The following is a 16,055-nucleotide window of genomic DNA, read 5'->3' on the forward strand; positions in this document are numbered from 1 at the left end:
TCAAGTGGATTTGGAGGTTAATCATAGATTAAGTGGACTCAGAGTTGATTTGAGAGGTTAATCATAGATTATTTTGACTTAACGTTAAATTTATCTTTTGATAAAACGGGGCCCAGAAGGCACAGATTGCAAGATGCTTACCTTTTCACCGCTAGAGTAAAAGAAGTACTTGAGCTTCACTATATTGTGGTGGTCTAGTCTTCGCATTATCTGTAACTCTCGATTCTGTGTAAGAGGAAGAAGAGACAAGAAGATACACATTATGCAGATGCATGACAATATCACTTCCAGAAGATCAAAGACATGATACTGTTTCATTGTTATATACAAGGGCACAACGAGAACTGCATTTATCAACTTTCCTATGTTTGAAACTATTTCAATACCCACTCTCAAAACACATTTGCAAACACCTTTTGAATCACGCTTCTTGAGTTTTTGTATTTATCAACTCTGTTGTGAGTTGATAGGGAGGCCTTGTCAATGCGCAGCTCTACTGTGCAGTTAGACCTGAGGAGCAGAGGAGATGTGTACTTCTCAGTAGTTGGCACTGGTTGGCATGGGCAGGTGTGAGCTATACGCGCATTTCAAAATGACTTTGCGTTTAACAACTTCAAACTACAGAAACAAGTTTCTGGCTCAAACGAATTTGTGATCACACTTTTATTTTTTTTGCATTTCAGAAATGCGTTTCTAACCCCATCATCAAAACAGCTTTGCATTTATCAACTAACCAAAACTCCCTGCAAGTTGTTTGGAAACTTTAATCCTGTGCCTGAAGTGAGTTGATAAATGCACCCATGGAAATATCTCTCTAAAATCAAACAGAAAAGGGATTGCTGAAACTTTTTGGTTTGAAGAATATACATCATAACATAGCATTCACTGAAATCAGAACATATCATCTCTTATTTTGAAATGAAATTCAATGCTAAAGTCACACAAGCATGTACACTGTATGGACTTACTACGAGCTGTTCTAATGCTGATTTGTGCCTTTAAATGGGTCCCCATGGATGAATACTTTGGATATGAGTACTGTACCAGGCCTGCCATAGACGGATGTTCCCTTTAAACATACCCTACCCACCTGGGAATCTGAGGAGAGTCTGGGCCTATGAAATGACTCATTATTTGGCTATCAATGACGTTGTGCCTTCACTGTCAAAACCACACAACCTGCCCCCCAACCCCCATCGACCTCACAGAGTTCACTTAAAGGGGTTGGTCAGGAGTTCCGAGTGCACCAAATACCTAAAAGATATCCTTAATAAATCAATGGCTGTACATGATATTTTTTTTTTTTCTGTTTGAACAACAATAAAACCAAACATCTTGAGATCACCCTAAACAGTGTGAATTCAATGTTTGCACTACATAAAACCAAATAAATTTGGTCTAACATCTCACATACATGTACTTTCAATATGCTTTAGACTGGCCAATTTGTCTTATGCTAAGTGATGAAATTAACTATCATATGAGTCCAAAATCATGCTTGCAAAATATACAGTGTCCAGAACTTCCAGTTGAAGCATTTTTACAATGAGATAAAAGTATGTTACTGGGAGACAAAAGCGCATTAAGATGCGTTGAGTGCTCTGTCATCAGACTGCTCAGCATTGTGTCTAATAAGGACTGTGGTTTGCCGAGTCCAGGACCACAGCACTGTTACAAGGAAAGCCCTAGAGACACACTGAAGATTGACGTGACAGTTTCTATATCACCTACGTCTAGCTGCACTGACTGAAGATGGTGCACAAAATTACGAAGTGAATCCGGAGCATGATGGGCGCGACTCACCTTGAACCGCTTGTCTTGTAATACTTTCTTGATTGCCACCAAGTCGCCCGTGTCCACCATCCGCGCCTGGTAGACGACCCCAAAGGAGCCATTGCCTATAACCCTCGTGTCTGTGTAGGAGATTTCTTTTGAGTTGTCGGGCGGGGGTCCCTCCGTCGCCGTGACCGATGTGATTTTACTGCTATCTTTGTCCCCTGCAGCGGACGAGAATCAAGGAAGAGTGGAAAATGTGAGGAATGCAGTCTGTTTGAAATAAAAATACTTATAAACAGATACAGAGACTAGACTCGGAATTTGTCAAAACTGACAAATTAGGTGATCCGATTTTTTTTTTTTTTTAATCAATGATTCGAGTCCTGATCGCAATAGGCATGACCATATAGGTTTCAACTGTGTTTAGAGACATTGGCCGTGTGATGTTTGGATTCTCATTTAGAAAAGGGAGTCAGACCTGCCATCTTGGGTACCGAATTCCGTATACACTATCGAAGATACAGAATGAAGTATATTTGACCTTTGACCCCACTTTGCACCCCAAGATGGCATCTGAGCAAAAAGTAGTTATTTTGTGAAATGATTCTTGTAACATGGTCTTTGCGTGTGCAAAATATGGGAAAGATAAGACATGTATTTACCCAGATACAGGATGAAACATTTATGACCTTTGACCCTAATTTACATACACAAGATGGTGTCTGATCAAGTAGTTATTTTATGAAATAATGTACGTGACATGAACTAAATATATGCAAAAATATGGGGGTCATAGGGGCTGTTTTTCTTGAGTTAATGCAAAGAAAGTTGGAAAAAGAAAGAAATATGAAAATACATCGAAGATAAGCTTTAATTTCAACCACGTTTTTGGACGTGATCCCGACACCATTTGAAGACAAAGGGCACACTGACGATAGCGCAAAGTCTCAGCTACAACATATTAAAATCTGGGAGAAATTCACCGAAGGGTAAGTGAGCTAGTGCTCGATAAAGACAATCATGTCAACTTTCACATCTAGAAAAATTCCCTCCCATAAAGATAACACGTCATAACGAAGGTACAGAAAAAAGTACATATGACCTTTGACCCCACTTTGCACAGACAAGATGGCATCTGAGCAAAAAGTGGTTATTTTGTGAAATGATTCTTGTAACATGGTCTTTACGTGTGCAAAATATGGGAAAGATAGGACATGTATTTACTAAGATACAGGATGAAATATTTATGACCTTTGACCCTAATTTACATACCCAAGATGGTGTCCGATCAAGTAGTTGTTATTTTATGAAATAATGTACGTAACATGATCTAAACATGTGCAAAATATGGGGGTGATAGGGGCTGTCTTTCTTGAGTTATTGCAAAGAAAGTTGCAGAAAGAAAGAAATATCTCAATACATTGAAGATGAGCTTTAATTTCAACCAAATTTTTTGACGTGATGCTGACGTCGTATGAAAAAACGAAGGGCACACTTACGATAGCCCAAAGTCTCAGCTACAACATATTAAAATTTGGGAGAAATTCATCGAAGCATGAGTGAGCTAGTGCTCGAGAAAGATAGTCATGTCAATTTTCATTTCCAGAAAAAACTGCACTCCCATAGAGATAACACGTAAACTGGTCAAATTTGACAAGATTACTTTCAATCCATTTGTACAAGGTGATGCCGTCATCCAATCAAAATACTGTTAAATATTATTGAAAGAGCATTTAATAAGCTACAACATACTGAAATTTGTGTGAAAATCGGCAAAGGATAAGTGAAATACGCTCGAGTGAACTTGAATTTTGATGACGTCATTTTGGAAATTTACTTTTTTTACTTTATTAAGAAATTTGATATCTTTTAATCATTTTTTCAGCATCGCCAACCCATGAAATGACATGTACAATTCATCAGCTTTCAGAATATGTAAAGAAAATGGGGGGTCACCGTCCATCCTGACGAGTGAAATCGGATTTAAAATTGGCGGTTTTTTGGCATAGTTGCACTGTATATCGCCATTGACGCGCGCGCGGAATTTCAACTTTGACGGACCCGTATGACGTCATATTGAGTCGGATTGACTGGAAACTTGGTAGAAATATTCCTTGACCGTTCAGGTATCTGATCAAAGTAAAAAAACGGGAAATTTCTATTGCATATGAGCTGTGCGTGCGCATATGTGCGTGCGCGTCCGTCCAATTTTTTCAATTTTTCAAAAAATGCTCCAAATGGTCTGAAACGTGTGCAAAAAAAATTTGAGCTCGATTTGAGCATACAAATATTTTAACGCGCGCGTACGCGCACTTTTTAATAATAAATGTGAATTTTGATAATATGATTAGAATGCGCTTGACTTGAAATATGTGTGACGTAAATTTCATTGAAAAATTCCTTTCCATTAATGAGATATGCATGAAAATGTGTTTTCATATAATGACGTCATAGTGACGTCACAGTTGACTGATCACTATGATTTTACAAAATTTGTCGACTTTGCGACACGATACATATATGGTATAATTTTGAAATTGATAGGAGGAACACTTTCTGAGCTAATCGAAACACAACTTTTGAGGAGAAATAAAGAAGAAGAAAAAGAAGAACAAAGAATCCGTACAAATACAGAAGGTGATCCGAGAGGATACTCGGATCACCTAATTATAGGTAAATGAATACATGAATAGATAAATAGATAAATGAATAAATGAATAAAAACACAGCAGACAATGCACACTAGTAATACACAGACATAGAAATGAAAAATAGCTTGAAGCAAAGAGAAAAAGTTCTCAGAGAGAAAATATAGATTCATTTCTCTGTCATAAGTATTTCCTTCCTTTCTTTACTTTTTCATGCCAGCCATAAGGTCCTCTTAGGTTTTAGACACTGATTTAATATAAACTAAAATGAATCATGAATCATACATCACACACTGTACACATCCAAGGAAATGTACATCCACACCAAGTGCACAATTGCTAAATGTCACTAATCAGTTTGTCCAATACATCAGGTGATACTGGGATATCTGAATACTAGAGCTTGTAAAACACAGAACACTCTCTGCACACAGTATCCTGGATGGAAGCTTTTAAATTTTATAAATAGGCCGTACAATGGGCCATCCATCTAGACTATGTAACGAGTGCATGCTATGACATGCTAATGGCCAGAGCGGTCATTACGCAACCGGTATGACGCACATGGGAGAAGATGCTATCTCTATGCCATATACACGTAGAATGGCTCAGCGGGAATGGGAACAGAGATTACTGTGGGAGGTGCATCCAGGGAAAAACGAACAGCCCACCCATTTACGTTTAGAAAACATGGAAACAAATCGCAATTTGCATAATTTGCGTAGGAGAGGCTACATGTAGCTGGGCATATAACTATGAAAAGTAGCACCGGCTTTAAAGTTTCTACTTCTGCCTCTGTCAGCGATTCAAGTATTTCTAATATGCAGTGTGTGTACACAAGCTGCAATCACCAAACGAGCAATTCATTAGCGACGCATTTCGCAGCCGACTTAAACCCCGTCTGATGGTTTTTCACGATTGTGACCGAGGGGCTGCGAGCTCCGGTGAATGGATTCTGCAAGAGACCATTTACAAAATGCCCGAGCAACGACTTCGCCATTCACGATCGCTGGGAGCAGCGCCTGTCCGATGAAAAAAGCACATGGGCACTTTCAGAAGCCTTCTGCACCATCCCCTGATATTGTCCATACACACAGCTTGCTATCATGCCTATTTGAAGAGAGTATTCCAGTACCTGAGGTTCCAAGACGAACATCAAATCACAGTAGTTGTGTGAAGTTCAGGCTGATATATTCCTTACATATTTTTGCCTTTCCTTTTATGTAAACACTGCAGTATTGATACATTGTACATTACTTTGCATATTTTACATGTAGATACTTTCTAAGTACTATTTTGACCATAGGAGATGGAAAAATGGGGGGGGGGGGGGGACCTCATCAGAATATTTGCCCAAGTCTTGGTGCACTTGTTACAAGTCACAGTATTACACTCATCACACTCCATGTGTGATGCTGTGGAGTGTACGGTGTACAAGGAGATTGAATTAAACATGGAGCAACAACCCATGAATTAAACAAGCAGAGCACTGTGGAGCTCTGAAGCTTGGCCCACCCTCAAATAATGGCCGCTGCTCTCCCCTCTACTAACTTTCATTAACCTGCTTCCCAAGACATGAGCCGAATGGCAGGGGTTCCCGCTGTGAAGCACGCGGCGTGTGCTGGACACATGCTGACGTCTCGCATCCCGGCACGTGAAGACGAGAGCGATTGCGAAGGCCAGGCCAGGCCTCACGTCTCACAATTAAGCACGATCCTGTACTTTTTTAAAGAGTAGCACACTGATGCAGACTCTACAGCTGTAGATACAATAATTTCCCTTTCTGGCGTTTCGCCACGCACGCATCTGCCCATTTCCCATGTAATTTCTGGTTACTTCTGACCGATGTATTCATCTTGTTGCTATTTATAGTGATTCAGTAGGTAGTCACATCATTCACATAGTTTCTGGTTTACTGTAGATTGATGTTTATTTTGCTGACATTGTACTCTGGTATACTGTGTTTCAGTATATTGTGTAGGTAGGCACATCCACTAATTCACTTCGAGTCTCTGATTACTTCAAATCAATGTGTTCATTTTTTGTTGTTATGTAGGCCTTCTGTGTTTCAGTATGAAGCCACACAATTCACATAATTTCTGGTTACCTCAGACCAAAGTGTTCATTTTGTTGTTACAGTAAGTGTTTAGGTAGTCACAAAATTGACATAGTTTCTGATTACTTTAGACTGATGTATTCATTTTGTTGTAATATTATGTTTCCGCAGGTAGTCACAAAATGCACATAATTTCTGGTTACTTCAGACCGAAGTGTTCATTTTGTTGTTATAAATGGTATCATGTTTCAGTAGGTAGTCACATAATTCACACAGTTTCTGATTACTTCATTTGGAGTTTATACCGATGCATTCATTTTGATGTCATGTGTTTCAGTAGGTAGTCACATAATTCAGTTTCAGATTACCTTTAATAGACCGATGCGTTCATTTTGATGTCATGTGTTTCAATAGGTAGTCACATGTGGTCTAGCAAGAGAGACTTCCTGTTTCTATTATCTAATCTCTTCCTCTTGAGGATAACCTCAAGATATGTATGTAATTATGTCCATTGTTAAAATGCCACTGTGCTATAACTTTACATCACTGTTGTCTTCTTGCAATGAACATGAACATGCACACACATACACACACACACGGACAGACACAAACACACACATACACACAAATATTGCACATGACACACAGAGAGTAGAAAGAAAAGAAAATTAGTGCAAAATCAGATGTTTGCATGCATTCTAATTATGTGAATTTTGCGAGAGCCAAGATTCACAAAATTAAAATGCACATTACAGTTCGTGTTCATGCTATGCATTGAATGCCAGTTGCAATTTCTGAAATGTTCATGCCGTGAAAAATGCTGTCAGCTCCAATTTGCGAAATAATGCCATGAATAAATCTTGCCTGACAGTAATCAATGAGCATGGATAAAACCTTTTTCTGACATGAGATCATAGTGATACTCTTTTAAGTACTGACAACTAGGCAGCTGAAAAAGAAGTGTCATCTGACCTACATTGTACATAATCTCCTCACAATCAAATATGTCAAAGACCTCAACAACAACGAAAAAAACAAATGCTCAGAAGCTGAGACACAGTATACACAATATCTTGACCACACTCCATGTGTAAAAGAACCAAAACCAAAACAGCACAAAACAAGACAAAAGAAAAAGTCTCTATGTGGATTGCCTTCAGGAAGTCTCCCAGCTCCCGAGTTCTAGATGTATTTGGGGTCAAGCGAAGCGGCATCTGGTCGGTCAGCAAGGGAGCGAAACGAACACAGCTAGGGGGCACAGGAAACTCCCACGATGCCCCACATCTCCCATGATGCCTCGCTCCCCTTCCAATCTCACCCTCACACTGCCAAGGATGGAGACAGCCCTGAACCGGCCTAGTTCCTCTTTTTTCCCCCCATCCCATACCAAACATAATATTCTGCATGCCTACTTACGGTATTGGGGAATTTCCCCTGAACATGAGGCTACCCCTGTGTACAATGTATGTGCAACAAAAGCAGAGAAAAGAAAAACAAACACTCATGCAGCCAAAATTTTAGCAAATCGGACAAATGCTAAAGAAAATCAAGTGCTATAGTGTTGTTACGAATTTGACAGGCAAGTGCCTTCCCATTATACTTGCCCAACAGTAAATTCTAGATGCCTCTGGGTGAGAGGGCAAGCAGGTTTGTACAAGCTTGTAACTGCATGTACATATGTAGGCCTAATGTGTAAGCTACAAATTGTACACCCGTACACCTGCTGCTACAAGCATAGTCCTCAAAAAGATCAGTCCTGGTTAGCGACTACACCCTCACATGCTGAGTGCTTATTGAAGCATTAATCAGCAAAACTGTTCAAAGATTGAAATGGAGCTACGACCTCATGGGTTCGTATTGAAGGGGGATGGGGGGGGGGGGGGGGGGTGCTACTATCGAATGTACTTGCAGCTCCAAAACACAGCCACTGAAACTGATCGCGGATAGAGCGGCCAAAGCCTAGAATGCTGAAAACTCTTGCTAACTTGGCCATCAAAACTACCCTTGGCTGAAACAGGTTGTACACAACCTTCCTGAGAAAAAGAAAGAAGGAAGAAAAATAACACCAGACATTTGTTTTCTAGCTGATGGCTCTTTCACCAGTCTTGGTCTGAATCATATGGTGTACCTGCGACACGGCGCTTCCTGTGTTTTGACTGGCTGACTCCTCCGCAAATCTCCCACTCAACCCAACATGGCAAAGCAGAAGTGCCCCATTGTAACTATGCTATGGGTCTACCTCTACAAGATTATAAAATCAGGACAGCGTATCATAAACTGCCATTTATGGCCAAACTTCCTACTTGAATCTCAAGTATAATATTCCTACAGCAGCATCTTTTTTTTTTTTTGGGGGGGGGGGATGGTGATTGATCTATGGTTTGCACACAGTGGCTAATGTGAACCCCTCATTCAGCTTCATTTTCAATGAAAGCAAAGAAAAACAAAATGACAGACAATGTCAAAAGCACGAATTAGAAATGCCATTCATATAAAATAAGGATTAGGAATTACAAAAAAAAAAAAGTCCTGAAATCATCAATGAACAGAATACCTCAAATTGGCAGACTTACATCCTGCAGTAGTGTTTGACAGCGTCTTTTTTTAAAAAACCACAGTAACTTTCCTGTTTACAGGCTACATGTAACCACCGCTTTTAAAACATCACAGGATCATAATGTTCTTCGATGACCTTCTCAATGACTTTGAAATCTATCTCATGAAATGAGAGATTTGGAAATGCACTTACATGCATTTTAAGTGAACTGGATAAAAAAAAACAACCAAAAAAAACAAAACAAAACAAAACAAAAATGACACCAACAAAAAACCAAAACCAAAACCAAAAACAATGTAACAACCCAATTTAAGCAAAACTGTATGTTCATGGGGGGGGGGGGGGGGGGGCAGCCTGCACCAAAATCAAGTTTCAAGGGAATATGTTGGCCAGGCATCACGAATCTGGACACGACCACCGCTGCTAAACAGTCAGGCCATAATACAAAAATGAGATAACAGCTTAAAACTGCTTTAAATCCTTCTTTGTTTTTCATAATACCGCAAGGAACAAGAAGAACAGCTGAGGGATACAGAACTTTATAGACAAACTCAGATTAAGTATTGACACATTGCTATGGAGGGGTATGGGTTTTCTTAGCTCATTTTATCGACTTAGGCAAAAAAAAAACAAACACACACACAAAAATATTTATTTTAAGCTGCATTTGACCCCAGAGGAAAAATCTATCATTACGACAGCTACATGTAGTCAACTGGAGATTTTTATCATGTTATGTAAGGACTTTATAAAGACATGGATCGACATATTCAGGATGCAAAGTAGAATCCAGGAACCGAAGGCCGCTTCAATGCATAATGAGACATTTTTAGCACGCCGCTCTACGCAACCCCTTGATCGGTGCATCTGATAGGCAATTTATCAGGATTTAACAACCTTGTAGGCGTGCTCCTGTTAATGAAGGACGGTCAGCCGTGTCCTTGGTCAGACATTTAGCGATATATGACCTGAAAAAAAAAAAAAAAAATCACACACCCCCTCGCTTTGGGGTACTGACTTCGGATCTTATCGTCACTACAACCATTTCTGGTTGCTATTTCACCCAACTATGAATCACTGATTAAATTACGAGGTACGCGGCCATCGGATGCGCATTAAAAATAGCTCGCGATGGGTCAGACGATTGTACAAATGTACCAATGCAACACTTTGAGGGAGGGGGGTGGAGATACTCTTCTTATGGACTGTCGTTCTCGTCCGCCTGAAAAGATGCCAAGTCGGGAGGCCTATCAGCGCCAAATTTAGAACCTGTCAAGCTAGACACGTGCCATTTGCTGTTGCTACTCATCAAGATAATGAGCAGTTCTCGTTTGCAAGGCTGGAAGAGAAATCAGATCCCGAGTCCAGTTCACTGAAATTACCTTGTGTAGTTCAAAACACAAGATTGTAATAGTGACTTGAAGCTCTATTTGTGAAGAATGGGAAAAATGTAAAAAAGTGGAAGAAAAGGTAGAAATTGCTCAATGTTTTTGTTTGACAGTGTCATGAGGACACACTGTTTGATCTTAAACACCTTAAATCAAGTTCTGCATAGATAAATTGTGCGGTGGGAGGGTTTCTCTCATTTAAGATAGGAAACTCTCACAGATTTCTGCTAACACTCCAGGATTTAGGAAAATGTTTTCCCAACACTTGCAAACACAAGCCCATACTATCTTCTGAATGAAATAATGCATTGAATCACTAATGAGTAGAAGAAAAGAGCACTTGGAATGAAGAATTGCCACTTATACTGAATTAAAGGAGGCGCAAGGCATAGATTACACCAACCAATCACGATTACAATTCTTCCACTTGCTTATGGCCTGTTCTTAGACAGCGATGCACTTTCTAATCCCCAAAAGGTAAAAGCATTGCCATCAGCGGGCGGGGATCGAAACTGCAAATTTATTCTCCCTCGCAGTGAGAGACGTCATAACACTTCCCACGTGCAAAGGCCAGTGCTTTGATACACCTGCAAGCGGGCTGCACTTTACTGGCAGAAAAGGACAAAAGAGTTTGTAATGGGCATGGCGTGAAATGACACTTGAATGATAAAGCACCAGATGAGTGCACGTTTACGCGCCACATGCTGACGTGTGGTCACAACACTTCCACTTGCAATCTTTTACATACGCACATGGTGACATCTCGTAGACCACGCCAAGGTGAGGTATTTCTGATTTCTGAGGTATACCACAAATGCAAGCCATTTTTAACGAAGCTGGCAGTTGTGTGCATCATCAAACACGAGTTGGAGTGGATTTCTACTTCTGCGAGCTGCAAAGTCACATTTTTTCTCTTTCATCTGAGGGACAGAGAAATAGACATAATGGAGGAAAGAGCCAGAGAGTGTGTGTGTGGGGGGGGGGGGGAGGAGGGAAGATGGGAAGGGGGAGGGAAGGGGCAGCGGGAGAGGGAACGGTAAAAAAAAAAAAAGAGAGAGGGAGAGTGAGGCATCGTTACTACAAACCCTACGCTGCCGCGGCTGTCGGCAAAGAGCGCTGTGGCGGCAGTGAGGCAATTGAACAGTTGCCGATTGACGTCAGCGCATCACACAGAAACTCGGGGAGTTGATACACGCGCTTCTTACTCAATAGAAAGTCGATTCAATTCGCCATCCATCCTGCTTCTTCCCTGCTGGCCATTTCTCGGCTCTTTTTCTTTCCCCCTTTTTCTCCCTTCTCCAACTCGCCTCCTGCCTGGGATGATGGTGAGCTAAATTTAGACGATGAAAATGGTGCATAACAAAACTATGCCTGGACTTTGTCACCTCACGCTGAATAACTTACACTTCTATTCTTTACGCATGTATCACGCTGAATAAGTGATGCTTCTATTCTTTCATGTATCAGAAAATAGTTCATACAAGCATGACACCTCCAGGGATCATTGTTGTACTCCAACTAAAAGGGGAGTTGGATTGAAGGAAAGAAAATAGATTTGCTCCTCCAGAAGAGAAAAAACGAAGCACAAAAGATTTTAACTGTGCCAATTCAAATATTCTTGTTTGTTGATTTTGATGTAAAATATGTTCATGATGTTAAATATTGGCAAATGGCAAGTGTGTATGAGCTTTTCTGCAGCCCATAATGACGGATTACGTGGTAAATATGGCAGCAGCTATATCAAGTTACATAAAACTTCACAATATACAGCTAAACAAAGACATCCACTGGTCATCCCTCACAGTCAGAAACTGGTAGTTGGGTGATAGGACTGTCGGCAATGGTCAGTAGTTGATCACCTAGTTTCTTATCGACAGGGTCCAGAGCAAAACATAAATACAAAAAGGGAACTGGTTTGTAGACACTTGAATACATGAGCACTTTGGATCCAGTCTAAAACTGCATGAACAGAAGATAATAGGCCTACACACTTCTTATCTCACGCTGAAGAGTATAGTGTATGAAAACTCTTGTGTATTAAATCTCAGAATTTTTTTGTATCTTTAGCACACAGTTATTGTGTTCTGTAGTTTCTATCATACAAAGAACGCATCACAGACAACGTGAAACTCTCAGGCTTTTATAGTGTTATATCTTGTGTTTCATTTTGTGACAGCATGGAGCCCCATCTTCAATCGTCTCTTCCCAATTTAGCCCCCGGGCGCTTTCCGCAGGAAGTATCGGCCAACGGTCACCTGCTAGCGAGGGCACCTCAGAAGGCCGGGGGTACTGACAAGTAAAAGGCAACGTTTCTCCGGGTTGCAGATTAAGACACAACATTGCCAAGACTTGCCCCCCCCCCCCACCCCATCCCTCACTGAAAGTGATGTCTACTATCAAAGTAGCTTTAATCAATTACAATTACCATGGCATCAGCCTCAAAATCTAGGTCACTGCAGCAATAGGAGTTGCCACACTTTAAAAGACTCCATACTTCAGGTAGAAGTTGTATAATGCAGATAAGGCTCGATGCTCTGTGCTCAACTACTCAATGGCAAAACTCTCGTCATTAAAACACTGAACACAACACTTATAGATCTTCATAAAGTATTAGGTCTTTCATCTTGATCGAGAGCTTTGACGTTGTGATAATACTCGATACCTCCCCTCCCCAATTTCAAGACGTCAAAAGCAGAATATGTTCAATTCATTCACCATATGAACTCAAATAACTAATCAAGACCATAGACACAACAGTAGATATACTGCATTCCTCCTATCCATCACTTTTTAGGTAAGTTTTAAGCCACTTCTTATTACCCTGATGTACATTTGCTTTTAGCAAATGTTGTACACTGAGGCTCTGAAGACACCAAAACAAGACAAAAACAGAGCAGAGACTCCACTTGAGGCGGTGGGGGAAATTTGTCTGCATCCCTGACGTTACGGCAGGGATTTCATCAAGCGCAGCAGCCACAACGGCTGGGCAGCTGTTCTCGTAATGTTTGGTCAGGGAGGCCAGGAGGAGGTTAGTGGACTTCACCATCACTCTTCAAATAGCCTCACTTCAGGTATACTATCATATTCAAAGATTTTACAAAAAAAAAAAAAAAAAACCCACCCCAAAACAAAAATGAGCAGTCTTAAAGGTCCAGTTTACCTTTGGGAGCAGTGATTTCAAAAATGTTCAAGATATCACATTTGATGCATATGTGTAGGTCTGTTGTATCATAAAACATCCTACCATATTAAATATTTGCAATAAAACCTAAAATATAAGGAGATATCAGGGTTTTTCTCAGTAAACCGTAACTGTATACGGTTTAGTCTGGAAACATTTTTATTATAACTATTGTTCACATTTTGTGTATTTAACAACACTTAACATCGATTATACGGATTCAAATTTTGACAGTGGTTGTTTCTATCCCTAACTCACATTCTAGAACTATTTTAAAGCACTAATGCTTTCATCTGCAAATGGTAAACTATGCCTTTAAAAACGTCCCTGGCTTGCTTATAAATTAATATATTCTTGAGACAACATTCTTAGTTATTCCCTAACAAACCTACACTATCATTCTCAAAGACCCGATAAAGTGGGGGATACCAAATATGGAAAGTGACTGCCAGCTAAAATTCAAGATTCTCTGGAACAAATTGTGTATAGCTTCATCACTGATGTCTTCTTATTAAAGTACACACACAGCTGAAGAATTTAGACAGGAATCGACCGTTACCAATGAGTGTATGCCTCATTTGCCCACATTTGGTGACTGCCGATATTCATGGTTTTCGAATGTACCCCAGCGGGCAGCGAATGAACTATGTATTCCATGAGGACATCCACAAATCCCTCCGCTACTCGATCTGAAAGAATATGTGCAAGATTATTACATTCACCAGTAACTACCAAGTGGATATTAGTGCACTGGCAAGATTGGTTCAGTCACGGAAAACGAAAGGAGTGCATTCAATGAAAAGAGGAACTTGTGCATAAACAGACATGCACATAATGAGGGCAATGTGTTTGTACAGGGAGTTGTAAATTATTCTGCCACAGTTTCCTTCATATTTCTTGAGATGTGTGATCACATGTAACTCCAAATCGCCACCCCATAACCCGTCATAACTTTGTAGAGAAATGCAAGGAAATTATTCAGTATGCAAATATACCCGTCAATCTCGATGGAGCCTTTATTTGTGTCAATCTACGGCACATAATATAAATGTCAAAAAAAAAAGAGAAGAAGAAATAGATAGAAAACACCAGTCCAAATGTTTTAGCACCAGCTTAATACTTCCCTGGAAAATCAAAAATTTCTCATCTTTGTCGAAATCAACAAATATAAGTGCTTATTTAAAGGGAAAAAGAAATGCAGCATTATGCTGCTGGTGCATGATTTATGCATAGTGTGTAAACGTCTTTTTCCCTGTTTTAGAAAGGGCACGACAATCTACACGTCTGCGTAGAATATATGGTGTCCAAAAGAGGAACGGAGTGCCAAATATTGACTCGTAACAGATAAAGTCTCAACATGTTTCCATGTAACACAGTAAATAATAACACTGAACTCTAACCTCGCTGCAGATTGATACGATATGATCTAGAAGAAAACAAACAAGCCCTTTGAACAAAAATTGCTGAAGCATTTATCTAAATGGTGAGTGTGTACTCTTCTTTAATATGATAGATAAAGGCTTAACCTTCAGTAGGCAGATCTGAAACCAATTATCTGATTTTTGTGCCTTTGTGTTACCCAATTCAGTTAGCCACGTGATTCTCACCTGTGCCGCATCATTTGCATTTTTCGAACTCTGCTGTTTGCTTTGTTGCAGTGCAATTTAAATGGATCACGACTGTAATTCGCTGCATGCATAACACTCGAGGAGTTTAATACACGATGTGCATTGTCTTGTGCTGAAAGATTTTACAGTCGGCTTGTTCTCTTAAATGAATAGCAAGGGCAAAGGCACGAACCTGTCTAGGCACAATGCAAAATGCAATTGTATGAATAAGGCCTACTGGAGCAGACAAGCTCCCCACAGAAGAGTTTCATTTCTTTTTTTTTTTCTTTTTTGGCCATTAGTCTTACAGTGCCACTTACAGTCAAACCTGTCTTAGCGACCACCTGTCTATACAATTGTAACTCTACCACCTGCCGTGTATGACCTCAGAGAGAAGACAGCATGTTAAAGAACCTGTCTATAATGGCCACTTGTTTTGTCTCCCTTGGATGGCCACTATAGACAGGTTCAACTGTATCACATTTCCACTTTATGGGTCCATAAGAACAAAAACCTATATTATAGTTTGCTTCCACTATCTTGTTGTAGTGTGAGCCCTTTGGACAGTACATAGAGAGTTGATTTTTCTTTCAAAGAATAGAATGTGATGTAATACGGTACATTTAGGCCCTATGTATTGTTTAAAGGGAAGATAAACCCCAAAAACAATGTGGATTGAGTGAAAGCAGCAACATTAGTAGAACACATCAGTGAAAGTTTGAAGAAAATCAGACAATCGATGCAAAAGTTATGAATTTTTTAAGTTTTGATGTTGGAACCGCTGGATGAGGAGACTACTAGAGGTTATGACGTATGAGTGGACTACAATATCAAGAAAATAT

At 40.0% G+C, this 16,055-nt stretch overlaps 1 protein-coding gene across 3 annotated transcripts in view; it reads right to left on the minus strand.

Moving 5' to 3' along the window:
• Nucleotides 1-16,055, minus strand: part of LOC140229939 (glycogen synthase kinase-3 beta-like) — a 71,512-nt gene that overhangs the window by 13,580 nt on the left and 41,877 nt on the right. For all 3 annotated transcript variants that reach the window (XM_072310139.1, XM_072310140.1, XM_072310138.1), the window contains exons 2-3: nt 1,804-1,997; nt 142-225 (exon numbers count right to left, since the gene is read on the minus strand). In XM_072310139.1, coding sequence (XP_072166240.1) covers nt 142-225; nt 1,804-1,997 — 278 coding nt within the window. The remainder of the gene's footprint in view (nt 1-141; nt 226-1,803; nt 1,998-16,055) is intronic.

The sequence above is a fragment of the Diadema setosum genome, chromosome 6, assembly GCF_964275005.1.
Source record: "Diadema setosum chromosome 6, eeDiaSeto1, whole genome shotgun sequence".
Taxonomy (NCBI): Eukaryota; Metazoa; Echinodermata; class Echinoidea; order Diadematoida; family Diadematidae; genus Diadema; species Diadema setosum.